Genomic DNA, 27,285 nt, shown 5'->3' on the forward strand with positions numbered 1-27,285 from the left:
TTATTCTGACAGGATTGATGATGCCTAGCCCGCCACAACGAACAGGAAGTTCGAGGATATCTCTCTCGTGCTGGTTGACTGGACGACCGAGGAGGGCTGGAATGAGCACATGCATGATCTTGCTCTCCAGTGGGGCAAAGTACTCTGCAATGTCAGGTATTGTTCTCATGAAGAACCTCCATCGGTGGCATATTCCTTTGGTGAAGGCTGAATATGTGCATGCAGATTTATGTGCATGCAGATTGTTAATGACAAATATTCATGGTTTTTATATACAGAGTGTCCCAAAAAAGGCGACCAAGTGATCAGTGTTAAAAGATAACGGAGTTTAAATCTAAGGGAAGTCGATAACAAAGTAGAAAATTTGTATCGGACTCTAAAATTTATATCACTTGAGACTACTTTCAATCGATTGACCGGTGAAAATATGTCTAAAGATTGGCTTTACGATTATAATGTATCCAGCAAATAACCCTGTAACAGTGTATACTATTGGATTGCTCAAACATTTTGATAGCGCTCGATTTCATTTCTATTTTATTGTGGAGTGTGCGCGGCGCGCAAAATTTTAATAAATGATTAAACAGAGAGTCTTGTTGATCATTGATTGTTTAACTTCAATTTTAATAATTGTATTAAACATTTTGGAATAATGGTTCGTCAATTTATAAACTGTAGTATTGATAGTGCCTAGTTTGCGCATATTTGTTGTTATAGCTTAACGGCCCAACTTGGTTGACGATGTCAACCCATTGAGATTGTTGTTTTGCGAAGCAGAGCAACGATGCTAGTTCGCGTGGCGCGTCGAAGCGGCGAAGTCCTCCAGCGGCCCAACGCAACGTTAATGTAACTTTTGATATATGTTTTGGTACAGCCGAATTAATTATTATATAATCAAGTTAATTTTAAAAAGTATCCATGTTTTTCACATGGATATGCGAATTGTGACCCCATTGTTTTTTACTTTAGCGTTTGCGTTTCTACGATGAAAGGAAAACACGACATGACACGTTTGCAATTGTAAATTAATCACGCCAACAGTAAATAATTAATTTTTTCGAGGACTTCGCCGCTTCATCGCACCGCTCCAATTAACATTTTTGTTTTGTATCATATCCTGACGAGATTGTTGTTTTTTAAATTTTCGAAACAACGATCTGGAAGCCGGAAGGTTTGACATCGTTTTAACGGGTACGGTGACACTTGTAAAATATATTTGTTTGGTCGACGATCGATCGTCCACGTCCAACTTGGCGCGCGTCCTGGTAGGTTATAAACTTATAAACATCTTGTCATACGCTGTATGGCCCGCCGCGCACGAGTGCGCGGCTCCCCTGTATCGTACAAACTTTGGAGGACTTCGCCGCTTCGACGCGAACTAGCTTAACAGGTGATACACGTAAAATATCTGTTCCATATACCGTCGACGAGTCCAACTCGGCGCGCGTCCTGGTAGGTCCTACCCTTAAGGGCCTCAACTGCTAATTTTTACAGTGGGCATGTAAACTGCTGTGTGCTGTATCATTTAAAAATGTACTTCATACTTGCCTCATAGAGGGTTTTTAAAATACATTTTTCCCTGATTTAAAAAGTTGCTACCTTTTCTTTTCATTTATTAAATTGGTTTTTATGTTGTGAGGGTGTCTTTAAACATTTTACCTGTTATAGCTGAACAATGACCATTGCTGAAAACCTGTGTATATAGAATATTATTTAAAACATTCATTTCAGTAATTTCATAAGTCAATTCTCTCCCTGATAGATAGATAATGTGTTATTTTTTATTTAACCGATTCTTTATTCGACTATCATCATGGTAGCTGTATTTAAATCACAGTAAGAACTATTAAAATGTGAATATTTGTATGGAAAAGTGGGATGTGGCTGATTTAGGTGACCCAGGGTGAGGCTGTAATTTCGCCCGTTTTTTCGTTTTGGCGGACGCTAGATTTCCATTCACTATAACTATAAATATAAGCTCTATCAGCTCACTTCATAATAATAATATTGATACACATCAGTACACTTTACGCGTGCCATGTACAAATATAAAATTGGGCTTCCGCTTATTACATAATACTATACAAATTACATTGTATACATTAAAATATACTCGCGTTGTTCATTCATTGACCACAGGCTAGCTACACAATACATCACATTACCGCAAGCAACCCTCGTGTGCTGCGCGCGGCTAGTTGACATGGTAATGGATGGAGACAATAAAGTTAATTGGTTAGTGAGAGCTAGAGCCTTATCTACAAGTACACTGACTTGTGATCAGAATTTATGAACTTTTATATGTTGTGTTCACATTCTATCTACGAGCCGATACTGTGTAGTTAGTTTTACATAGTATGTATTTAGTGTAAGTTGTGGCTGATGATTTCTATAGACCGTTCTCTTTGGAACGAATTCTGCTTTGGAACGAATTCCGTAAATTTGGCCCGTTAAATTTCACCTCCACATGCGGATCTGTCAAGAATTTACTTAAACAGTCACTTCTAAGAGCTCAAAACCGGTATGGAACTGAGTGGTGTGACAGAAATTTCACTGAATTCTGATTATGAAGTGATATTCATTTGCCCGTTATTCCCACTTAAGCACTTACTGACTGACAAGCTTATCTATGAATACCATGCTTGAATTTAGGTAAACAACATACAACTCATTCCCAGTTACGCTGAGCGCAACCGCCGAATGACACAGTAATATGGGCACGCGCATAGCATTGCGCGCCGATGCTGTGCGCGTTGTCGGCCGAAACTTGGGAAGTTCCCGCTCTAATATTCAGACGACAGTGATGACTCATTAAGAGCACTAATTTCGACCACTTTCCCGGTCGAGCCATACCAAATCAAACTAATTGATCCACGTGTATAGCCAATGTCCTGGCGGTGCTGAGCCGATGTAAAACTCTTCTGTAAACCCTTTTGTCTCTTGTAACTTGTTTATATTTTATATTTAAGTTATACTGTGTACTGTGTACAATAGTTATAGCGTATATATAGTGTGTAGTGTGTAGTGGTTATTTTGTTGTGACGTGTCACTTTATATTTTGCTACCAACGTCAGCCTTGACTTACCATTTATTGTAATTGGTACAGCATATATCAAAACTAAAACACTGTTTTCGATCTGACGGGTGATGGGCTCTCTCTGATGGGACACGGTTCTAGGGGGTACCCGGGGTACGAGTTAACGAATAGTGTTCGTGTCCTTCCACAACCCCCTCTCATTGTGTTTTTGACGGAGGAGAAGCCTAGTTCATCCGTCTGCATCGCTTGATCGAGTTGAAAATTTAGCCAATAACAAACTAAATTACATGTTATACTGATAGCAGGTGTAGAGTTTATAACATACAAATTCTAAATTTTTGACGGCTGACGATGGTAAGTCGCTATGTTTAATTCGGGACTTTGATAGTCTTAAGTCTTGGAGCTCAAAATGTCTCGTGCTGTGGGCCGTATAAACGGCGCACACCACCGCCCCGCCTTACTGCTTACATTACTTCATGGTTGCAGGGCGGAGCTGGTGCCGTTTGTCTCGGCCTCGAGTGGCGAGTGCTTGCCCATCGAATACACAATTGAAACACTAATTATTTATTGGAATTCTACAGTTTCCAAAACGAAGTACGAGGATATATTAACTTTGAGCTTTGTTTTGGCGACTGCTTTATCGATGGGCGAGTAGGTATTTGTTGTTTAGCAGTGTTGAATATTGGAGCAATTATATAATGCAATGTATATCTCCATCATAATATAGGCTAGTGTAAACATATATAATCAATAATACAAACAAATGGTATTAGTAACTCGCTAGATTATAGATGTTATTTAAACACATATGTTTACGTCAATTATTACTAAAATTAATATTCTTTTTGCTTTAATATAATTACATGTCACATAATGGATTAGTTGAATGAAACGTGTGCTACAAATGTCTACGCCTCACGCAAAACTGCGTACCGCTTAGTACCTCATGCTTGAGCGGTACTGCGGTTGACAGTGGCGCGCACTCAATTTAATCACAAATAACGAGCGCGCGGTTTTTTGGAATCTCTCCATTATTATATTAATTAGGTCGCAGTGTTCACGGCCTGTACTGCGTGAACGACAGAAATATCTTTTAAATTATTTTGCTTCTGAAATTTTGGCTCTAGAAATTAAGAAATGTGACATGTAATTGTAAGATATGTATTGACATGTATTGTAAGATAACAATTAAATAGATCATGTGCGCGGCGCCTACAGCTGACCTACGAATTTCTGAACAATTTTAAATTGTGGCTGTGTGCGCGGCGTACTGTATATGTGTTTGAAATTGAAATTTGAATTTATTTATGAATATAACATTATGTATTGATTGTTTTGTGGTAAATAAAAATTTTTCTTTCCTAAATTTTTCTTTCCTCAACAAGTTTTTTACAATGTAGGATTTTGTGTGGAGATTTAGGTAGTAGAAGAAAGATCTGTGGCTAATAATTTATTAAATCAAGGTCAAGGCAAGAGATTATTATTAATCTCAGGGAATAGTGATCGTGTAACCATGATAACCTCTCCTATTCCAATGACCATAGTGCGTGATGAAGAATCACATCCTTTTCGAGGTGCTACTATTAAGCATTGTAATCTGTCCTGGGTGACTCCAGTTTAAACAGATGACGTGCAACAAAACACTATAAATCTAGACAGGCAAAGGTCGATAAAAAACCGGGTGCGAGATGCTGGCAACTTCTCCTCTCTAAACATTTGCTGCAGAAACATCACAAAGTAACAACAAGAAACGGTGTGTGGCTCCCTCTGCAAGGACGGATGATACCAGTATGAAGGTGGCGGGGCAAAGCCTAAGGGACCCCCGTGGCCATATGAGTGTTGGGAGAACACGTCATTGTAGCAGATTTATTTCTCCACAGATCACCCATGTGGACTCCGACTCTAATAAGAAACAGCCAGCGAATTATTCTAAAACAGGTCTTACATTTGGGACATGGAATGTATTATCTCTGACAAGTAGTTCAAGTCAGTTGTTCCAGCTATCAGAGAATATCTCTGAGTATAAGTTGGACTTGCTGGGTATAACTGAGACCCATATGCCTGGTACAGGATCAGAGCTACTGGATAATGGCTCCTTACTTATTTATTCAGGGAGGACGGACGGTATAAGAAGGCGAGGTGTCAGTCTTACCCTTTCAAAGAGGACTAAAAATTCATTAATTTCCTATCTACCAATATCTGACCGTTTGTTGAGTGCAAGGCTGCATAGTCAACACCTGAACATCTCTGTTGTTGTGGCATATGCGCCAACTGAGGGGGCTTCAGATAATGATAAGGATGAATTCTACCAGCAGTTGTCAAGTACATTCGATGAGTTACCCCGACATGATTTAAAATTACTGCTCGGTGATTTTAATGCTAAGGTCACATCGGACTGCAGTTCTATGTCAGGTGTCATTGGTGGACACTCGCTTCACAGCTCATCAAATGGCAATGGTACCCGATTGTTGGACTTTTGCATTGCCCACCAACTTACCATCGGTGGCACTATGTTTCAGCAAAAGGATATACATAAAGGTACGTGGAGATCGCCTAATGGTCGTACTGTAAACCAAATAGACCACATCTGTATCAGTAAGAAGTTTGGAGGCTCTTTGGTAAATGTAAAAGTTTGTAGGGGGGCTGACATTGGGTCTGATCACTATTTGGTAAGAGCACGACTGAGAATGAAGCTTATGTCAGTGAAAAAGAAGCAGGAACGTAAGCTTGAGATTCCTGCTATTGAGCATCTGCGTGATCATTCACTTGTTTCCGAATACAATATTGTTCTGAGAAACAAATTTGACTGTTTGGAACCTGAGGTTGACCTGGAATCAATGTGGGACAACTTCAAGACAACTGTCCAACAAGTTTCCATGGAAATCCTTGGGCAAAGACCTCGGAAAAAGAAGGACAGGCACCAATCTCGGAAGACAAAAGAATTATTGAAGAACCGTAAGGAATTTAAGCGTAAAGACCCTAATTCGAACGCTAACAGATCAGAGTATTCTAGATTGAATAAGCTCTTTAAAAAAAGTAGCAAGGTGGACGATAACAACTGGGCACGTAGAATGGCCAATGACTTGGAAGAAGCTGCGAGAAAAGGTCAGCAACGTGAGGTGTGGCAGAATATCAATGTCATATCTGGAAAGAAGAAGAAGCAGTCAACTGCAGTTAGAGACGTATCTGGCCAGTTGATTGCCGACCCACATGCCCAGAAAGAAAGGTGGAAAGAGCACTTCTCTAGGCTATTGAACCCTCCCCCGCAAGAGGCCAATATTTCTGACCTAGACAACATCCCTCCGCAACCCAGTTTTGACGACCTTTCCGATTCGGATGAAGCTCCTACAAGAAACGAGATTGTTGATGCCCTCAAAAAACTCAAGAATCACAAAAGTCCAGGAGTGGATGGTATCACCAACGAGCATCTGTATGGACAGGATGGGTTGGTCGATCAACTAGTTGTGTTGTTCAAGAAAGTGTGGGAAGATGAGAAGATTCCTGAGCATTGCTCCAAAGGTGTTATCATCATCGTTGGAAAGAAAGGTGACACCTCTCATTGCGCTAACAACAGAGGCATTACATTAAGATCCACAGCCTCGAAGCTCCTGCAAATGATACTCCTGCGGAGACTTAGCAATGGCATGGAAAAATTCCTCCGGGAGAATCAAAGTGGTTTTAGACAGAATCGCTCATGTATTGACCAGGTTTATTCACTCCGCTGTATTATACACCAATGCATTGAGTATAATATCCCTCTGTATATTAATTTTGTTGATTTCAAAGCAGCTTTTGATTCGATTGACAGGCAGTTCATTTGGAGAAGTATGCAGCACTACGGCCACGGCTTACCTGACAAGTACATTAGAATTATGAAGGCGTTCTTCACTCACACAGTTAGTGCTGTTATGGTCAATGGAGAGGTTACAGGTTGGTTTGATGTCAACTCGGGTACTGGGCAAGTTGACATACAGGGACCACCAGTATTCAACTTTTGTTTGAATTTTTTGGCATACCTTATGGAACTAAACAAGGTCATTAGCAAGGGGGCTTTATTACAGCTGCCAGCCCCCGGGGTAGAAGAGAAACATCTCTTGGACACTGATTACGCTGATGACATGGCCATGTTAGATAACTCAAAAGAGGGGCTGCAGGAAACCACTGACCTTCTCTGCAAATACAGTGCCTATGCGGGTCTGAAGATTAATGCTGGCAAAACACAGAGCATGGTTGTCAGCAAAAGTGCATCGCAGAGGCCATATTCTAAAGACGACACTATGGACATCAATGTGGAAGGTCTCCCAATACAGCAGGTCAGCAATTTCACTTACTTGGGTGCAATCATCAGTGCAAATGGAACAATTGACAAAGAACTATCAGCTCGAATTCAAAAGGCCTCTGGGGCATTCTATCAGCTTAGCAGTATATGGTACAGTCGCAGCATCAAGACTCCAACAAAAATCAGGATTTACAAAGCGGCTGTTCTCACTATACTGCTCTATGGAAGTGAGGTATGGAATACCACACAGACACAGATGAAAAGATTTGAGGTGTTCCATCATAGATGTCTGAGGAGAATCCTGAAAATCAAATGGTTTTATCATGTATCTAATGCTGATGTACTTAAGCGGGCTAACATCGCCCCTGTTGATACTTTCGTACGAGCAGCTAGACTCTGATGGTTTGGCCATGTGGTGAGGATGCCAGAAGAAAGAATACCCAACTATCTTCTGCACTGGATCCCAAAGCATGGTAAAAGGTCAAGGGGTAGACCTAGGAAAAACTGGTTGTCATGTGTCCGGGAGGATGCAGCAATCTTCACAGGTGTCGATAACATCACGATAGAAGATGCAGAACAACAAGCTACAGACAGGGTTCACTGGAGAGGTCTAATACACCGGAGAAAGGAGTTACTATGTGGAGCTAGCCACTCCAACGACTAGGAGGAGACCTTTCCAAGTACAAGTAAGTACAAGGCATAATACTATATTTAGGTCTGCCATGATCTGTTGAGGTCGCAGGACTGAAAGTCCTTGCAAGGCGGGTCTAGCTTAAATTGTAAGTAGGTGCAGCTCGTTTCAACCCAGGGATAGCAACTTTATTTTGTTCAAAATAAATTGTGTATACTGCCCTAAGGGCTATGGGTGGCCTTTCAAATAATCAAATATTGTATAATGTTCTGTTAGGATCTGTACTGTGGGGAGTTCCTATAAAATAGGATTCATGATCTTAAGTCAGAGCTCACTCTCGTTATGGTGCTAACAATATTCTGAATACAGTTAAACCCAGATTTACCATACTATTTGATTAAACCACTTTGATATCGGAATTAGTTGTAGTAAAGATTTTTCATCAGTGACAAAAGTAAGCCCACAACTTCTCAAAATTGGTTCTAAAAAATTTGAGCATGCATTTCACACTGGCCAGGTTGGGAAAGTGTAACCCTCCGGATTGACACCTACCTGACCTTACTCCGAAAACTAATTGTTACACAGACATTTAGCTGCAGCAAATTACGCCACAACTATCCAGAAAAAAAGATCGTGTGTTAAGTTGTTGCATATTTTGCCTAATTTTGTGGATGAGTGTGATCTAATGAAAATGTTTTCTATGTACAGTAAATACCCGATTTACCGGCCCAATTTATAGCAACCCCAATTTACTGGAGTCATTTCCTTTTCCAAATAGGGCTCAATAAACATTGTGTAAACAATCAGAACCCCTATTTACTGCAAACCCCGATTTACTGAGGTTTAAGCCCACTGAGGCTTCAATTCCTTTCTCCCAAACTCTGCAGTAAATCAGGGAATTATTGTACTAAACAACTACAGTGACAAGCTATAATATAATTAATATTTGCTTGATAAACCCAGTTGTATCACAAACAACACGTAATTAAGAAGCTTGTTCAAGTAATTAAATCGTTAATTAGTAGTAGCAGGGGTAGCACACTACAATCTAGACTCAAAATAATCTGAAAAGATTTGAATCTTCAAAGATCTTTTCGTCGTGTGGAATAACTTTGTTTAACTAACTGTAAGCAGATAGTTAGACTCTGTTTGAACTTGAATCAGTAGATGTATACAAAAATCTAGAATTCCAGTGTTCGTTCTGGAGAGGGTTCATGAAACATATCAGTGATACAAACGTTTATAGTAGCATCAGTATTAGCACTCGACAGCATTTATTTTGTTTCAATAACAATAAAAAACCTTCAGCTTCAGCTAGTTAGCTTGTTCAGAAGTATTCCTTAGTGGATGAATTTATTTCACTATTAGATTTGATTAAAAAAGCTTGAACTGTAGCTTCAATGAAAAGTATGACCACAGCCTAGACAGCTGTATTAATCTGGTCATGCTATTATAGCACACATAACTTGTTGGTGGTGTTGTAATTCTACAGCAGATGCTTTGGGGAAGGTTTGGACTTGCTAGAATTATAATGATTAATAACATTTTCTTAATTGCAATACACATTTTTATCATAGGCTTAATCTTCCATGGTTTCATTTTGTCCCTTAACGCTTCCAAGGAAGTCCATACCTTGTGACGCGAGAAGTCAGTAAAACATAAATATCAGTCACAACAAAAATATCAATTTCATGCCAATATTATACACTAGGAAATTCTATACACCGGAAATCTTTGCAAAGAAAATTACTTTAAGGTTGCATACCAGTCATACTGCAAATAGACTGACCGTTGATGGGGCAAAGGGACACTCTTGCTATCGCTTTCGTGTGCACCACAACAGCAACTATAATTTAGTGGGGTTTTGAGAATATGTGTCAGACTTAGGTTATGGGGTCATGAGTAGAAGAAGGGCAGTATCAAGAAGTCAAGAGACAGTAGTATAATGGTATGACTGGTTGCATAAAGGCAAGGACTTCTGTTTCTCGAATCTCGATTCAATGTAATAATAATATGTTAACAAGTAGGAGTCTAAGAGTGATAGCTCACAACTGGGGAATATTTATGTACAACAGACCTGATATTTTAGGGGGCTGGTGGTGGATCATGGAGATAGATATTATAATTTTTTATAAATTTTGATTCGATTAAAAAAACAAGGTCAAAGATTTTCTGTTTTCAAAATCGAATAAAGAATGTAAGTCTCAAATCCGGTCCTCTTAAGGATCTGTAGAACATATCCCCAAAGTTTCAGGGTGATAACTCAAAAACTGTAGAATATTTTTTCTCACCCTTGCGCCGGCCCCATTAATATAAAATCGTCGACCTCACATTATCACATATTTTTACAACATATTATGGGGGTATTATCTCATTTTATCAATTTATTGATCACTTTAAACTCACTTTTACTTACATTCTCTAATCTCTAACTAATACGACTGTTGTGAATTCAATAAAAGTAATCTTATCATTTGTGTATCTGTGTATTCTTGTATCCTGCTACAATACTTTTATTAGCAGGTAGGATGAATAGGCCTCACAGTAGACGATCAGATGGCTCAGAGGCAGAGCAGGAAAGGTTACATGAAGTCAACGAGCTCAGTAAGGAATTTTTAAAAACTTCTGTAAATTCAGAATATGATCGTGTCTTTTTCAACGCTATTCTCAGGATCATCATTTCCGAATTCCGGGTTTAGGGAATTTTCCAAATTCATCGATTTTTTTGGATCATCACCATATTTAAAAGTCTTGTTGAATTCAAGTCAGTTTCGATATTTAAATTTTTCTTTTACAGAGATGGAATTAGCAAAGTTACAGCAATCCTACAGAACTAAAGCCAGTGGATCAAAATCATTCAGTGAAGAAGCTCAAAATGCAATCAGAAAACAAAAGTAAGATTAGGAACTGTCACCTCATTAAATCATTCCACTTTATTATTATACTTGTTTATGATTTTATTGGCATGGCTGACTTTCTGGAATTTCTGGAAATGTATGCGGCAACAAATTTGTCGGAAAGCTTCATATTGCACACGAAAAATTGATACATAAAGAAAACATAGGCTCGAATATGCACATCGTATCTAAAAGTAACCTTTTCAGACAGGCAATTCGTCAATTGCATAGGGAAGAGGAAGAGCTTCTAAAGGAACTCAATTTAGCAAGGAGCACACAAAATCAGCTCAAGGTGAGAAATCAACAAATTTTCAGTTAATTCTTTTAGTACAGTTTAACCTCGATTTACCGTAAAATCCCGATATATCGTACCTCTTTCATTTCCCCCAAACATTTTTAAAATGTCTACAACATTAGCTTAATATCACTGAGACCCTGATGTCAAGCAAGCTTGCCATTTGACAGGATCGCTATTTCCCCATTCTTACCTGAGTGCTTGTCAACTGTAAACCCTGATTGGGAACCAGTAAGGTGTTGTAACGGCTTTGCATAGTTTTATATTATATTGGCATCTTGTAGCTAACAGATGATAAGCATACTTATATGTTTGGTTTTAAACTAATTCCTTACTTGACTAGTTTTCATTAATTTAGGACAAATCGACCGTGGGAAAACTGAGAACACTCAAAGACAAAGAGGGTATGCAAGTTACAAAAACATCTTATATTGATTATTAGAATTTGAAAGAATAAATCATTAAATAATGTGTTCCAGTTCAATTTGTGTTCGTGAGTTGCTTAATAAGGTTCAAAACATTTCAGCGGAAAATATGGCAAAGATTGAGGACGAAAAAGAAAAGATAAAGAATTTTGACCTTCAAATCAAGAAAATGGAAAAAGCAAAACGTGATCAGCATAAAAATATGGGCGGGTAATGAAGAATTACTTTGATTGAAAAATTTGATCGGGAAATTTTCTTTATTTCTGAATAATCGTTTGCAAAATATTTCGCCGTTAAATGTTAAAACATTAGGTGTTTATGAGATTTAATAAAACTTTGATTCAAATTCCTAATCTGGTCCCTGACAAGCTTATCTTTTTAAAAATAAGAGATATGGTAATGTTTGCATTAGATTGGATATCTTTACCTCCCATCTTCACAAAATATTCAAAATTCTAATTGATAGAGGATATATAGCCGTGATAGACTGATTAAAGGCATTAAACGTTGTCTGAGGAAATATGATAACGTTTTCAGGAAGTTCGGTATTCTAGATGACCATAACATTATTAAAGAACTCCCCTGATATCTTTTGATTTTATTGAAACAAGGGTACTAACTCTGCTAAACTGAAAAAATTCTGAAACTTAGGTGAATAAGTGTACAACGTGCTAAACCGAAGTTCAGACTGACCAGTGAAAATGGGCGAGCGTACCAATTGTCATTTTAATTAGAAGTTTTAGTCAGTGATTTATTATTGAAGCTTGTAATTACAATAACTAATGCTCCTTTTTTTTTATCTAGACACTTATTTTACTTCGGAGTATTCCAACAGCCATATTGTTACACAAGTGCAACCAGCCAATTACAGGAAGCCGAAGGATTTGTTTTTAGCCAGTGACGGTTAAGGTAGTGTGTACCATACTTTCTTCGCCCGAGACTTTGCTGCAATGTGCAGCTCCTCATTTAACCCTCACACCCGATTTCTCGAGTATTCGGCTGAGTAGACCGGGGGGCTGCATAGACCACTCATGATCCTTAGCTGAATGTCAACGACACTCACCCCACGACCAGGCAGGCAGTGGGATTTGAACCCGCAACCTCACGATTGCAAAGCTGGCTAACCAACTGCGCTACCTGACCTATAAATACTTTAATTAATTGTTTGTTCCGTTATTCTTTTTCCTTCCTCTTTTCCTTGTCATCCCCTTTAGTTTTAAGATTCTTGCTATAAATGGCTACAGCTAACACTATTAATGCTAAGTACCAAACAACAAGTGGGAGGTGGATCGTTGGTACCATTAAATCGATTTAACACCGCAATTCCAGTCGCAAGCCTGGGACCACTACTAGCATAGTCACAACATCTACAAAGCTGCCATTATATAGCCTGACTGACAATTTTCTCGACTGACTGACAATGTTTCTTCTTTTCCCCATTTAGAATACAAAGATTAGTACATTTTAGCTTATGATTAATATTATATTTTTACCTATAGTTTACCTAGATATAACATTGTCATTAGGAACATTTATATTAAAATTTAAATGTAATGTAACTAATATTCGAGCACTTTATGTAATATGTATGTAATTATTCTACTACTCTATTAGCATAATAACATGATTAGATAACCAAAGCGAAAAGATAAATACCTTATCAGATGAAAACATAATCTACTCAAATTTTCAGTGTGCACATGAGTCAGCAAGTTCAAGTGGCAGCTAAAAAGCAGGTTGCAGTTTTAGAAAACAGACTGGACCAAGCGCTAAAGAGGTTTAACTCAATCTTGGCAGATAACAAGAAGAAGAGAGAACTCATTGATCATCTGCGGCAGGAAAAAGTCATCTTCGAGAACCTCTTCAAGAAGCTGGAAAAGGTTAGTATTATATGCTACCTGTAGTATATTTCAAAGATAAATTGATTGCTTAAAACTTTAATGAGGAATTGGCGGTTGGCCGGGAGAAAATTTTGGCACCTGGATATCAGTCGTTAAAAATCTTCTTACGTTGTTTTTGAACATAAGCTCTTACAATTTGTTCATGTTTTTTCATCCTTTTATTAACAATTCATCAATTTCAAGGAATTGGCTGACACTAAGAAGGATATCGCTATTATTACTGAGGATAGTACAGCAGCATACGACCAACGGTGAATACCAAACACATACCGAATTTCCCTTATCCGTTCTGTTTCACTTTATTTTTTCCGTTCACCCTTTTATAAAAAGGCAATAGTGAAAGGTTACGAATGGACGTTTTTGCAGAAAAACGTAGATTTTGGAGATAGCAGTAGGTGGGTCTGAATATGTTGTCATATGTCCTTACTTCCGTCCGTTACCATGACAACTAGCGCGCAGTGCAGCGCGCGAGTATTGCTTGCGGAGATGTGATGTATATAGCTAGCCTGTCAATGAATGCGCGGCGCGAGTGTATTTTAATGTATACTATGCAATGTATAGTATTAGGTTATAAGCCCAATTTGTACGTGGTATGCGTAGTATAGTGTACTGATATGTATCAATATTATTATTATGAAGTGAGCTGATTGGAGCTTATATTTATAGTTATAGTGAACGGAAATCTAGCGTCCACCAAAACGAAACAACGGGCGCAATTCTTGTTGAGCTCTTGGATTGAGAAAAGTGTTATTCGGAAAATCATTAAATGTGTATTATTTCAGCGATGAAGCTCAAGCAAAGATGCTGGCACTGAAAGAGAAATCAGACAAAGAGATGGTTCAATATAATATGGAACTGAAGAACATCAGAAGAACTTTGGAACACGATCGCAAGCTGAAAGAATTCATGACTGTCAAGGCTCAAGAACGTGAGATGGACGAAGAAAGTTTGGCTAGAAAACGGAAGAAGGATGCGGCAGAAAAAGCGGAGAAAGCTGAGGAAGCCATTACTGTAAGGATGTTTCCTACCTTTCTATCGAAAATTGAAATTTTTATTCCTACATCTCCTTTTTTCAACCATGCACTCAATTTATTTCTAATCTTCAAAAAACAAATAAGCAGCAATTTATCATCAGACGTACGAGCAAGCGTTCGAGAAGATTAGAGAGGTCACATCGATACAAGATACTGATAAACTCGTCAAAAGATTTATTGAAGGTGTGTCGTATTTTATTAAAATCATTCCCTTATGACTTGTGCTTTGACAAAGTCGATGTGTTAGTTATGGACTGAGATGGCTAAAATTCTTCGTCGCGGGGGTAGATTACAAATGTTAAAATGTCTCGTCTTTCGCTTAATATCAACTGCAGATCGCTCTTCTTATGAGACTTATTGTGATCGTATTATAGGCCAGTTCTGGGCATTGATTCGATCTGAGTTCAATCAAAATCGCTGCTTTTTTACTACCTTTCCTAAATGCGACACTGGCAAAAGTAGCTTTTGAGTTTTAGCCTTTGTGTTTTGGGACGCGCGAAAACAATTTTGTGAACAAAAGTTTTGCGCGGGCTGGAAAATTTCCTGTTGCCATGGTAGCAAAAGCAAAGCCGCGCACCTGTTACCATACAGTACTTGACCAATAAATAATATATAATGGCGATTTTGTGAATCGAAAAAAAAACATAAGCACTACTGCTCTCTAGACTCCACTTTCATGTGACTTGCTTAAACATGTTCTCGAGATGGCCTTGAGGGATTATTCCAAAACCTAACCCTCTAATCTGACGTCAACCCTTAACTCAATCCCTTACTGAAGCATATGCTAAAACCCTAACCCTAACGAGAACTTATACCAATTTAATTATCTAAACAGTTTTTGACCAATAGCAATGACTGTTGTTCTCAATAGGTCAAATTTTACTCTTTTCCTGATAAAAGTCATCGCCTCACAATATCTTTGACCTGCTTTTCTAGACATTTTATCAGATAACTTTTTAAAGAAAGTTTTTGCTTCTCTTCCCATTCCACCTGTCGTTGATAGGACTATTGCATTGGTGTAAATGTATTGGTAAAATTGGTGTAAATGTTCCTCTTCAACGATCCTTTTGTAGTTCATGTTTTTCTTCTGTCTCTCATGGCTAGTGTGCATACTCATTGGAGAACCAAGATCCTTATTGGAAGGAGCTTGAGCATGAAATACTCTTACATCTAAAATTGTTCTTTCCAATGGGTTCCATACACTCCTAGCACTAACATCTAACCTAGCTCCATCTGCTTTGATGTCCCCTGCAGGAAGTTCTCTCCCGTTGACAGGAATGAGGAGAGGTTCAGTGGTAACATCTTTACAGCCAGCAGTTTCTAAGAGCTCTGCTAACACATATCTCAATGAATTGTGGCGAATAGATACATACCCACCCCTTTTGCATATTAATGAGTGATTTATTGAGTTGTCACTTCCACATACACATTTTCTTGCAACATCTTTTATTCCAAATTTGTACCTAAGGGCTAGGGCGTCTACAGCTGTTCTACTGTTCTACTGAAATGTCGCTCCCGCGATTTAGCGATATAAATCAATGATTTCAATTTTAATCGATTATATTAGTTAACCACATTTCAATTTCAGTTGAGGATCAAAACTTCGCTCTGTTCAACTATGTGAACGAATTGAACAACTCAATCGAGTCAATACAGGAGCAAATAAACACAGTAAGTTGTTTATTCGTCTTTATTTTGAATGATCTTTAAATTGTAGGCGGAAGTTTCCACGATCCAAGTTGCTGAGTTAAGTTACTCAAAAACCCTGTTAATTTAAAAGTAGTCATGGATGCATGAAAACTATGTACTTCGATTTGTAGTGTTGTAATTAGTTTAAAACTAATTACAACGCTTCAAATCTATTACATCTATTGAGGTGATACTCCCTTGCGGATGGCTGTAAAAAGCCGAATCTAGTCCATAGTCGAGTCACAAGCGGATCACCTCGAAGTACATAGTTTTCATGCCTCCATGACTACTTGTACAATTCATCAGATCATTATTCATTACTTTGGGGTGACTGTTATAGCTACTAACCAACATAACTACTAACGTCTATTTTTCTCACGACGTAATTATATCGCAAATCTGTTATGGGGGGAGAGAGAGCGAGAAAGGAAGAGTACGTGAGACACTTTAGTATCACATTTGGGTCACAAAATGATCAATTAAATCACTTACCACCGGCCGATTTAAAAAACCTTAATCATTTGGCTTGGTCAGAGTTTTGTCGGCACTTAGCACTATACCGAAAAAACCAGCCCCGTAACTATTACCGTTTTCTTGATTAAGCCGTTCGGAAATTATACGCGAACGAACAGACAAACACGCATCTTGAGATTATTAGTATAGATAAGTTTTGTCCTGAAAGCAGCTGGCCAAACTAATCTCTCTTGCTTGAATAGCTGTCTTGTGATAATTCTTATCTTGTTCAGTTCTGATCATGAAGTTCAGAATCGCGTAGGAAATTTATGAAAAAACGGTATGATATTTGATTTTTGAAACACTAACTGAAACTACTTTCAAAAACTTATTATATACACTTGGACGATAGGCTTGGACGATGAAAGTAGCTTTCCTTTTGTTTCGCTATCACTTGGGAATCATCAAAAACAATTTTATTTGAAGAATATGGCAATAACAAATTGAAATTTTAAAAGTAAAATTGGGAATATACTTTATAAAACTACAAATACTCTTGAAATAAATAATAGCAATCAGCCCCCGAATCTATCTATAAATAAAGATTCAATTGTGTCAGATTTAAGAGTTAATCCATCCCTGACAATCAATGTTGACACACTCCAACTTCGATTGGTTGTCTAGCCACATATCATGTGCCCACTGTGCACAAGAAATTCTTGTGCATGCGCAATGCGCTCGCCCGTTGTAAGGCACATGGAATGTGGTAATCACTTGTTTCATATATTGCTATTTTGCTCTTCATACATCATCTTCAAAGATACTTATCATCAAATTCAAAGCGATATTACAAACACTGGTCTCGTCGAATGTTCAAAATGGTACCAATTTTTATATTCAATCTGAGTCTATTTGAATTCGCCAGCTAGCTCCTCCTCTAATGTAGGTTGTGGACACCCAGTATCAAGGACCGGTTGCAACCTCTGGGCCGCATCTGGGCACTGAGCCTCCTCCTCCCATCCCTCCATATGCGGATTCCTTGTGGGAATAGGATCATCGTGGTCCCAGAAGTCGTTGCTGCAGCGCATCACGTAAGCACCAGCCACGATACATTTAGGAGGCAAATCGTCTCTCTGCATCAGTCCCTCGCACTCGTCGTAAATACAGCTCTCGATCCAGGGGGCAGTGTCGTGACCTTGGTTGGTTTGACAGTTCTTTAACTTTTCAGTGTTGAATATTCGCTCGCATTCCGCCTTAGTTTCCTCGTATTTGTCTCCGCAAACTTCCTCGGGAGTTTTGGAAGGTTGGACTTCCTTGCATCTCCTCCTGGGGTCTATCTTCCAGCTTTCTCCAAACTCAAGTGGGTCGTCCGTCATTCCTAAGGGAGTAACTACGTAAGACGTTTTAGACTGGGTTTAGGTACTTCTTGAAGAAAAAACCTCAAGATTCATTTAGACGATCGAAAGATAACGGGTTTATATTTTCCAGAAATCATCCGAAGTTTTTGGATTGTGGGGATCTTAGAAATGTTACAAACCTCTTCTCCTCATCCTCATATCGTTGGCGGGATTTCCATCATTGTTGCCGCACATTCCACAGGTCCTCGTCCTCTGAGGGGTCTGAATCTGGACAGATACATAGCCGTCCCACTTTATCACCAACTTGTCCTCAACCATTTGATCCGGGTTTAGGGCCGATGGGGACCGATCCAGGACTGCACTTAGTTCTAAAACTGCTCCGTCGAAAAGAAGCGTGAAGTTGTTGTAGCGACCATTAACTGTGATCTTCTTGTTAGGGTGGTTCTTGGGGACTATTTTACCTCCGTTTTGGTTTACCAACCAACCTCTCTGCAGTTCCAGTACCTCTGTAAGAGTTATAGTATATTAAACTGGTAGGACATCCCAGTTTACAAAAAGGTGATATTATTTCACAAATAGATTTCATAAAAAAATATCGGGTATAATTATAAATAACGTTCAGTTGACCTAGCAATCATTTTAGGGATAACAGCTTGAGTCTTGACACTAACCAGAGTCGACATAAGCAGTAACAGTCTCCAAACAGGAGCCTCCAGTCTTGCCACAAGGTCTCATCCTGCCATACACGAACCACCTTCCCATCTCACAGTCCATAGCCAGCACGTTGTCACAAGTTCCCATGTAGCTGTATGGTCTCTGGTCATAGGTCAGGAAATGGGGATCTCCGAACACCTAGAGGGAGGTTGTTATTAGACTCGTTGCTAATTGGACTGAGCAGTTGTTGATTGGTTGTTAATATACAAAGCAGTTTCTAATTATGATGCTTTAATACCAGTCAATGATTGAACAGGATAGTTTTCTCATTGATCTGAGCGTTAATTTGAACTGAAATTGAATTATAATGAGCTGATTTCGGAATAGAATTTTAAAATATGTAGTAGAAACTCACGGCACAAGTCGACCTAGCAGGATCAGGTAATTCGTTATTAGCCAAATCCATTTCTGCTGTGGGGGTAGTATATTCTGTAGGTGTGGTGGCGGCTGGTGGGGTCGTTATCTCGTTAACAAACACCATCGCCAGTCTCTTGCTGAAACGCAATACCGTTAACAAATCTAACTTTGTATGATCACTGTGTATAAATACATGACAACGGGTGTTGAATAAAGTGACGAAAGAGATCAAAGATAATAAAGATAAAACAAGTAGAAAAGGTAAAAGATCTAGAACTTACTTGACTTTGGCATTCATACAGTTAACAGCTTCACAGACGTACTCTCCAGTATCTGCCTCGTTTACTGTCAGTGAAAAATCGTTACCCTCTCCAACCATGGTAGTCCCTCTGTACCATTTAACTGATGGAAGGTGGTTAGGTGGTTAGTGAAGAGCTGGTTATCCGTTATAATAGTACTTTTTATGCCTTCCCAAACTTACTGTGTTGTTATTACATATTTCATACGGTAAAATGATTCTGCGTGGCTTGTTTAACTACTGTCCAAATTCCTTTATCTTCATTAACACAGCTCTCTAACGGACTTACTGTCTGGTTCAGGGAACCCAGTAGCATGACAGGACATTACCAGCTCCTCTCCAGGTATCAGCTCTTTAACTCCGTACTCCTCTTCACCTTCCTGGATCTCAGGAGCCTCTATCCTTCCACAACGTCCACTGTTCATTATTGAGATAGCGAACTTATCGTTCTGACATGCATCTGTTTTCATCTGGGGAAAAACGGGGGTTTAAGGAACATGGTAAAATGTGTTAAATTTTGGGATAGAACAGTTTATTTCCGTAAGATTGTGAATTTATATTGCTACCATTGTCTTGGTGTCAAAATATCCTGGTGGTATAACGTGTCGTGGTTTCTATTTTGGGACTGATATAGTTTTTAAAATGCCGCTCAAAATAAACGGACAAGATATACTGGCAGTTCCTCCTATAATACTGTAGTGCTATCTTATCTATCTTATCTATCTTGACGCTCACCTGGCACTCGTTGTACCACTCTTCACAGTAGTTGGAGCACACGTAGTCCTGTTTAAAGAGCTCATCGTACCCACAGTATTTGGGACACTCACACGTGTATCCTACGCCTGTATCGTAGTTTCCTTTGCAAGTCTGGGGAAAGGAGGATGTTAGTTTAGTAAGATGGGTTTAGTAAGGGGTTTACATCTTAATATAAAACACACGGTGATGTTTATGTGAATTTAAGAAAAGTTGTATGATCTAAGGAATATTATACGATCACCACATGGTGTCACATGGTGTTGATGATGACTATAACACCAACTAAGTCACACGGTGACAATAATCACCACTAACCTTTTCACCCGTGCACGTGGACCCAATACAAAGATCCTCAACATGGAGGTAAGCATCATGTCTGACATAACCGTACTTATTGACTGCTTGACACGTGTACCAACCCTCGTTCGGGTAGTCCACATTGTTGATCGTGATGGAGTTTATTGTGGTCTGACTGAAACCGTTTCCTGTGGCGTCTACGAAGTTCTGCGGAGTGGGCGGGTTTAAACTGGTGACAGTTTTTAATAATTTAAGTCTCAGAGTAAAGAAAGGATGGTCAATTATTAGGATAATGTTTTTGACTTGTCTCTCAAACTCAAAGATAAAGTTAAGATTGTATTAGTCAGTGATACAGGATATAGATTATAGATAATCTAGAAAGATAACGGTAGTGTATAAAGATTAACTCACATCAAGGTCAGGAATGGTAGTCTGGTCCTGCTTGGTGATGGTGATTTGGGGTGTGGTAGCCGCCATAGCTGTGCAGTCAAATCTGGCGGTGCCGCCTGGTGGCACTGTGATGTTCACAGGGGGCCCCGAGATTATTGGAGGTTTCTGAAGATTTTGTTATTATAGCGAAACAATTTAATCTCATGGGACTGCAAAATGTTAAGACTGAAAATATTCAAAGGCTTAAATCGTCATTGTGATTGATGTGTACCATTGCATCAGGATCCATTTTTGATTTGTTAGTTCTTAAAATTTGTCGACCTTGAATCTCTAAATTTGTCAAAAACTGGCGGGAATTTATATATTATCTGAACTTAAAAATGGCCTTATTAAATTTCTTTGACAGACTGACAACTGATCACAATATTATGCAGAATAATCTCTGAACTGATAAAAAGAATTAACTTCTTCCTCCCCAAGATTTTCTAAGAATTACTGCGCAAGTCATTTAGTCACTCGCTATAGTAAACTTAAAACAACTAACGACTCGGCGGGAATTGATCGATTATTTGGCCGTTTTAAAATTACCTTATTAAATTTCCTTGACAGTCTGACAACTCAAAAAATTATATGAAATAATCTCTGAACTGATAAAAAGAATTAACTTCTTCCTCCCCAAGATTTTGTGAAATTACTGCGGACGTCGTTCAGTCACGCACGAGTAAACTTTAAACAACTAACAGCCCATGATTACCAATTACCCGTCCCAATCTAATAAAACAATTGATTTCTAATTTTCACAACGACTCGACTTAACAAATCTAAACCGGTGAGATAATTTAGAGTGCGGTGTTCTCAAACAAGTTTGAATCTGTGTCTGACCAAGTCTGGAAAATATACAGACAGCTGTTGTGAAGCCATATTGAGCTAGTAAAACAGGTCTGTGATGATTATTGGTGCAGTGGGGTGGTAGAAAGTGAAGTGGTCATGATGTGCCACACTCTTAATTTGATCTGTCCTCTTCCTCTGCAGGAATGTCAATCTCTTCAGAGAGAGAGAAACAGGGTGTTTCGCAAAACAGTCGAATGTCACCTAATATTCATATATTATGTCACGTACATAATATTCATATACAGGATATTGAGACTTTTCAGACTCAAATCTCAATACATTAAAATTTTCACATAATCACGATGTTTATTGTAGCCGGCAGTAATGTAAAGCTAAATAGTGTAAGACTCAGATGGTATTCAATGTAGTCTACTAATATTGGCTGGGTACCCTGATTCTGGGTGTTTATAATCAGACTACCTGTGAACTGTGAAGGTCTAATTTTTTAAGAAGTACTAGACACCTGCTTCTCCAAAACAACTTGATGCCAGTAGCTAGATCATTACCTGTAGATATGCCGTCCAAGAGTCTATTTAACTAAGGTAGACTCCCTAATCCCCCCCCCCCCCCCCCCAAGGAAGTGTGAAGCTTAACCAAGTTGCATGTAACGTACAAAATAGACACTGTGGAACACCATAGCACATGACTTGCAAAATACCCTGCCCAAAACAGATTAGCTGTCGGCATAAATCGGTTGAATTTGGATCTTTTTGGGACACTTTATGTGCATTAACGGTATATGCGTCAGTGATCTTCGTCCGTGACGTTTGCTGTAGTTGTGAGTGCCGATTTAAAGTGAATTACCTGTCGTCGCGAGAATTGAAGGAAAGTGAAGGAAATACAGTGAAGGGAACACAGCTTCGCACAATATATATATATTGGAATAAAGTGAGGGAAAAATCTGTTTATTTGCACATGATACTAGCATAATCTCGATATTATGGTAATTATGATGATGAGATTATAGTGTTCAGCAGGGACGGGCGAAGTGAAAGTGCGAAGCCCGAAACGTCGATTATTTCATTTAGTTTTCACCAGTCATGTGCCTTATTTCACTTTGTCTGTTGAAACTCGAGAGCTGTCTGTCGAGATCCATGATGACTGATGATATAAGATTAAACTCCTTCAAAATGTGGTGTGAAATACTGCTTAATAATATATATATAATGTTAATACTTTCAACACTACTATAATATAACAAATAATTTGAGAATTGATGTAAATAAATGATGCAAAGACTTACGAAGATCTAATCACAACCGCTTTCTTTTATTGTGTAGAAGTCCAGCCAATGAAATATATATATATTATTATTTAATGAGATGTTCAGATTTCCCGGACAAGCCCCTTAATATCAGAATAATATCTGAAGGTCATTACAGACACCGCAGCAACGAATTTATTCTCTATTATACTATCTAATTTATCTAATTCTTATTTATTCTGGTCATTTTCTGCTGAAGATGAAATATTATTATTACATCATTTAACTTTATTCTGTAATGCCAACACCAATCTACCCAATCTAGTGTGATCTAAACTACCCTTGCCTTCGTCGATGAAAATTACAAAAGCAAAAACTCTGACACGAATTTTGGGACTTCCTGGACGATTTGAATCGCGTAAAATGCATGCGTAATTAAGCTTTCGACACCTCTAATGTCTTTGATGATATCTACATTTTTGTTTATTGAAATGCTTATACTCTTTTACATGTTATACTGTAAACTATAATGACAAATACAAAACTTTGGAGGACTGTACAATATCTTACCACGAAGCACTGAAATGATCTCAAAAATTGGGTAAAATAGCCTAAAATCATAGCTATTACACGGCGGTAAAATGCTGTCTTCTAAATTTTGAGCTTTTACTGTACTTCTATTGTAATTTTGGTGGAAACCTTTTCGCGGGCGAGGTGCTGCAGGACATATATTGACAAATATAAATGTTCATTTAATGTTCATTTAATCATAGCAAGTCAAATAGATGAACAGTTAGTAATCTGAATGTTTACAACGCAACCTGAATATTAAAATTTGAGCAGCTTTATTATCATTACTGCATGTTTTTATGTGTCACATTGACATGATGTCAAGATTTTACAACAAATCATACAATTTCTTTAAATTTATTTTTTTTCTGTTGATTGCTGTTATTGACAATGAACGTCTTTACAATGATCAATACCTACGATACTAATACTAAAAGAAGGGCTTCATTCGAAAAGTTTTAAAACAAAGTTAAGAACTTACTCTTCTATTATTTTTTCTGCCATCGCTAAGACAAAAGACAAGGACGAAGAAGTACAGAACATCCCGGGGATTCATCGCTGATGAAACAGTAAAATTATGCGCAGGCCTTTAAAAACAAACCGCTCGTAGCCACTGATCGAATAGTGGTCTTAGTTCTAATGATAACGTCGCGTTGTGACGGATTGTGTCACGCGTGAGAAACAGGACACATTTTTGTCTGTTTCTCTGCTTCGCTTTCTGAAGAACGGTGCAGACTGCAGCTAGAAATGCTCTGCACCCTAAATTTTATTGCGGATTGTCATAATTATTCTGATACTGAGTCTAGGCTGCAGTGTTTAAAAAAATCAGAATTCTAGTCTCTAAATTTCGTTTCTGTATTTTTTCACTGATGGATAATTAAGTTCTTGGCAGGATTTGTAGTAATAATTCGTCATTAATATCTGATTCCATAAACTATAAAGATCATTATGCGACATGTCGCGACCGTCAGAGGGATATTGCTATACTACAATTTACACTTTTACAGCACAACTATCATGAAGACTAATTCACAGGCCAGGCTTGGATTATCGGTGGAGGATTGGCCTAAAGTACGATAGGCATCGCATAATACCCAGATCTTTGTTTGAAATTAGATTTAACGTCTGTGAATATGAGAATTGAGAATAATACTAACAATACATTATGTACATTAATTTGTAACATTTGATACGGTAACTTGCTTTTGACTAGAAAGGAAGAAATAAATGAATGATCCTTGGTCCTTATGCGTGGGTAAACTAAAACGTGACAAACTTAATTCTTATAATTGATATATTAATATTATTATTATTATTATTATATTATATTATAAGATGATGACAGTCAAATCCATCCACGATTCGCAAGTAATGGGTAAATAATAAAACTGCATATAATAATCATATATCATGCGCATGATTGCGGCGAAGTCCTAAGATTTGAACGTTTGAATTAGTAAATGATCCTACTTTTTTAGAAAAGAGATCAGCTTCTAAAATAGGACCCCTCCAAGTTGCACGCTAAAGTGACAGCAAAGCAAAGTGCGAAATATCCTCGCCTTCATGAAATTCTCAGGGACCGGCGTATTAAAGGCTAAAGTCAACTTTAAATGTCCATCAAAATTCAAAGAAGCACTTAATTCAAAAACGCTGACCAACACAGAGCCTTTTTAGTTTTCAAAACAAAAATCAATATACGTACGAACTGTGAGATAAAGTCCTAAACTTTTCACGTCATATAATGAGGGAGCACTAAGAGAATAAAAGAACTTTTGATTTGTTGATTTTCCCAAGGTAAAACGCTTACTGATCCTTGCAATGGATTATTTCAGCAACTGGCTAGCTGTGAGTTGCCATCATTGCTCTCATCTCCTAATTTATTCGTAGAGAAGGTGGCCACTAACTACTAATGTCATAATGTCGTGGCGTCGTCAACATTATTTCAAAAAAATCTAAAAGTCTAAAAAGAATCTTAACGATTTAAGTTAGGGAACTGTATTAAAGTCGGAGAATTATCGAGTTTAATTTGATTTCGAAACTATTTTACATGTCCTTGCACTTTTTCATGGTGTCAGTTCTTAATTTACCGAATATTCAAAAAAGATGTGACTTGAGATGGAAAGTGTGATTATTTTTTACTTAACCAACTGAGCTGATTAGTTTACGCAGGTTTTAAAACAAACAAGTTATAAAAACGAACAGACGGACCGACCTACCCCATTAACAATTGGCGCGTCTGTCCCTGCTTCAGTCTGAAATAAGAGTGGTGTTAACGTACTCATTTTGTTAAAAAAAGATTTTAATAGGCGAAAAAAATCTTGCACGTAGTGCAGGATGAATTCCAATATATCGAAAAGATTTGTAACTTAAATATTCAACTGAATCCCTCAACCAGTTTATTTCAGCGATAGAAAATTAAAGGAACCAAAATCATAAAACAATAGTTCAATTATAAAAACTAGCGAAATAACTCCCGAACGAATTAAACTCTTTAAATGCCCATTATCCCAAAACATACAGAGAAAGCAGCCGTTGTGGCGGTCGTGAAGATATCGTCAGTTCCCAAGCCAGTAACTCTAGGATCAGTACCATCCTCTGGCTTTGTCACAGTTGTAAAGGAATTATCTGCCTTTGTTCCAGTGGTATAAGAATCATCCTTCTCCGTATAAGAGTTATCAGATGTACCAGTCACGATGTATGTGTCTCGGGTGTGTCGCGCTGTGATGGTCTGAACATCCCGAGTGTGGGGGTTGGTAGAGGTTTCCTGAGTCAGAATCCTGTTATCGGTCGTGAGAATCTCACTGAGATAGTCAGTGTTGTCGGTGACATACTTGAAGAAAGGGGTTGTGACAATGCCACTGTGCCTGCTGCTCGTGCTTCCAGTCTGAACTCCGTTGTCAGTAGTAGATTCAGGGAACGTCACTGATGATCGCCCGGTGGTATAGCTGTAATCATCATCCTCTTGTGAAGTCGTTATTTCATTGCCAGCCCTCGATGTGGTTAATCCATCATTATCACGAGATTTAGATAAAACATCTGGCCTGGATGAAGTAACACCGCCTATGGGTGGGGTTTTAGTGCTTTCAGACAGTATAAGACTTTCATCCCCCACACTGTTCGGGTCAAGGAGACCTCCGCACATATTTTGTCGGGCGTCCTCGGTAATAAGTCCATATTCGGCGCATACATCGTAGTTAAGACAGAGATATTTCAAATCCCCATGTGAGCAGTTGTATTCATCTTGATCCACCTTAATCTGACCGTGGGTTAGGGCGAGGAGGAGGGCAAGGAGGAGAACGGATGTTCGTAATCTTGACATCGTCTAATACCTTCTACTGTTTAAAGGGAGATTATTTGTTAGGCGTTGATGATTTTGATAATGAGGCAATGTACTGTTTTAGCAATATTGTACTCATATCTTACATTTATATGTGTGCAAAGAAATATCAAACAAATTAAATCTGATATCAAACAACAACACAAGATATCGAGCAATTTGAGCACAAAGCAGCAGAGAGAAATGCAAGTTCGAACGTTCGTGATGTGGCATTTAGTAAAGTAATTGAAGTAAGTCTCACAGTCACCTCAATGAGTGAATGATGCAATATAACTCCCCTGCCCTTAATACTTTAATATTGACATTAACGTCATCCTACCAGCACTTGGTCCTTGGAATGTGTCACGTGTTATGATGACGTCGCTGGGCGGCGCGCACGCCTGTCATTGTAATTCAGTTCCAGCAGATTTCTTATCTGCTTATCAATAAAATACCCATAATTCAATGATGAACTGAGATATGCTTCTTTATA

General features: G+C 38.3%; 3 protein-coding genes across 4 annotated transcripts in view; 2 read left to right on the forward strand and 1 right to left on the reverse strand.

Annotated features, from left to right (window-relative positions):
• Positions 1-27,285, forward strand: part of LOC134821272 (coiled-coil domain-containing protein 63-like) — a 108,040-nt gene that overhangs the window by 70,953 nt on the left and 9,802 nt on the right. The window contains exons 2-11 of the mRNA XM_063831986.1: positions 10,466-10,551; positions 10,745-10,841; positions 11,052-11,136; positions 11,498-11,543; positions 11,666-11,774; positions 13,258-13,444; positions 13,649-13,716; positions 14,248-14,476; positions 14,601-14,682; positions 16,088-16,170. Of these exons, the coding sequence (XP_063688056.1) occupies positions 10,476-10,551; positions 10,745-10,841; positions 11,052-11,136; positions 11,498-11,543; positions 11,666-11,774; positions 13,258-13,444; positions 13,649-13,716; positions 14,248-14,476; positions 14,601-14,682; positions 16,088-16,170 (1,062 nt within the window). The 5' untranslated portion in view covers positions 10,466-10,475. The remainder of the gene's footprint in view (positions 1-10,465; positions 10,552-10,744; positions 10,842-11,051; positions 11,137-11,497; positions 11,544-11,665; positions 11,775-13,257; positions 13,445-13,648; positions 13,717-14,247; positions 14,477-14,600; positions 14,683-16,087; positions 16,171-27,285) is intronic.
• LOC134821265 (uncharacterized) lies at positions 17,145-26,838 on the reverse strand. Of its 2 annotated transcripts, XM_063831978.1 has the most exons (11): positions 25,995-26,838; positions 25,693-25,728; positions 20,833-20,976; positions 20,440-20,628; positions 20,104-20,235; positions 19,658-19,838; positions 19,352-19,472; positions 19,069-19,207; positions 18,671-18,851; positions 18,179-18,505; positions 17,145-18,019 (listed from the first exon to the last, which is right to left on the reverse strand). In XM_063831978.1, the coding sequence occupies exons 1-11, from the start codon at positions 26,793-26,795 to the stop codon at positions 17,550-17,552; spliced, it is 2,721 nt and encodes a 906-aa protein (XP_063688048.1). In that variant the 5' UTR covers positions 26,796-26,838; the 3' UTR covers positions 17,145-17,549. The 2 variants fall into 2 exon arrangements, with proteins under 2 accessions (XP_063688048.1, XP_063688049.1); XM_063831979.1 differs by lacking the exons at positions 25,693-25,728; positions 25,995-26,838 and adding an exon at positions 23,958-24,093.
• Positions 22,897-27,285, forward strand: part of LOC134821266 (dynein axonemal intermediate chain 4-like) — a 29,919-nt gene continuing 25,530 nt past the window's right edge. The window contains 1 exon segment of the mRNA XM_063831980.1: positions 22,897-22,911. The gene's annotated coding sequence lies outside the window, so the exon portion shown is untranslated.

The sequence above is a fragment of the Bolinopsis microptera genome, chromosome 9, assembly GCF_026151205.1.
Source record: "Bolinopsis microptera isolate Bmic1 chromosome 9, MBARI_Bmic_1.0, whole genome shotgun sequence".
NCBI classification, from domain to species: domain Eukaryota; kingdom Metazoa; phylum Ctenophora; class Tentaculata; order Lobata; family Bolinopsidae; genus Bolinopsis; species Bolinopsis microptera.

Excerpts from the sequence above, each read along its gene's own strand:
- LOC134821265 (XM_063831978.1), bottom strand. The coding sequence starts at position 26,795 with ATGTCAAGATTACGAACATCCGTTCTCCTCCTTGCCCTCCTCCTCGCC. Across the intron at positions 25,729-25,994 it reads CCACAACGGCTGCTTTCTCT|ACTGAAGCAGGGACAGACGC; the intron begins GTATGTTTTGGG and ends CTCTTATTTCAG. Across the intron at positions 19,208-19,351 it reads TGTATGAATGCCAAAGTCAA|CAAGAGACTGGCGATGGTGT; the intron begins GTAAGTTCTAGA and ends ATTGCGTTTCAG.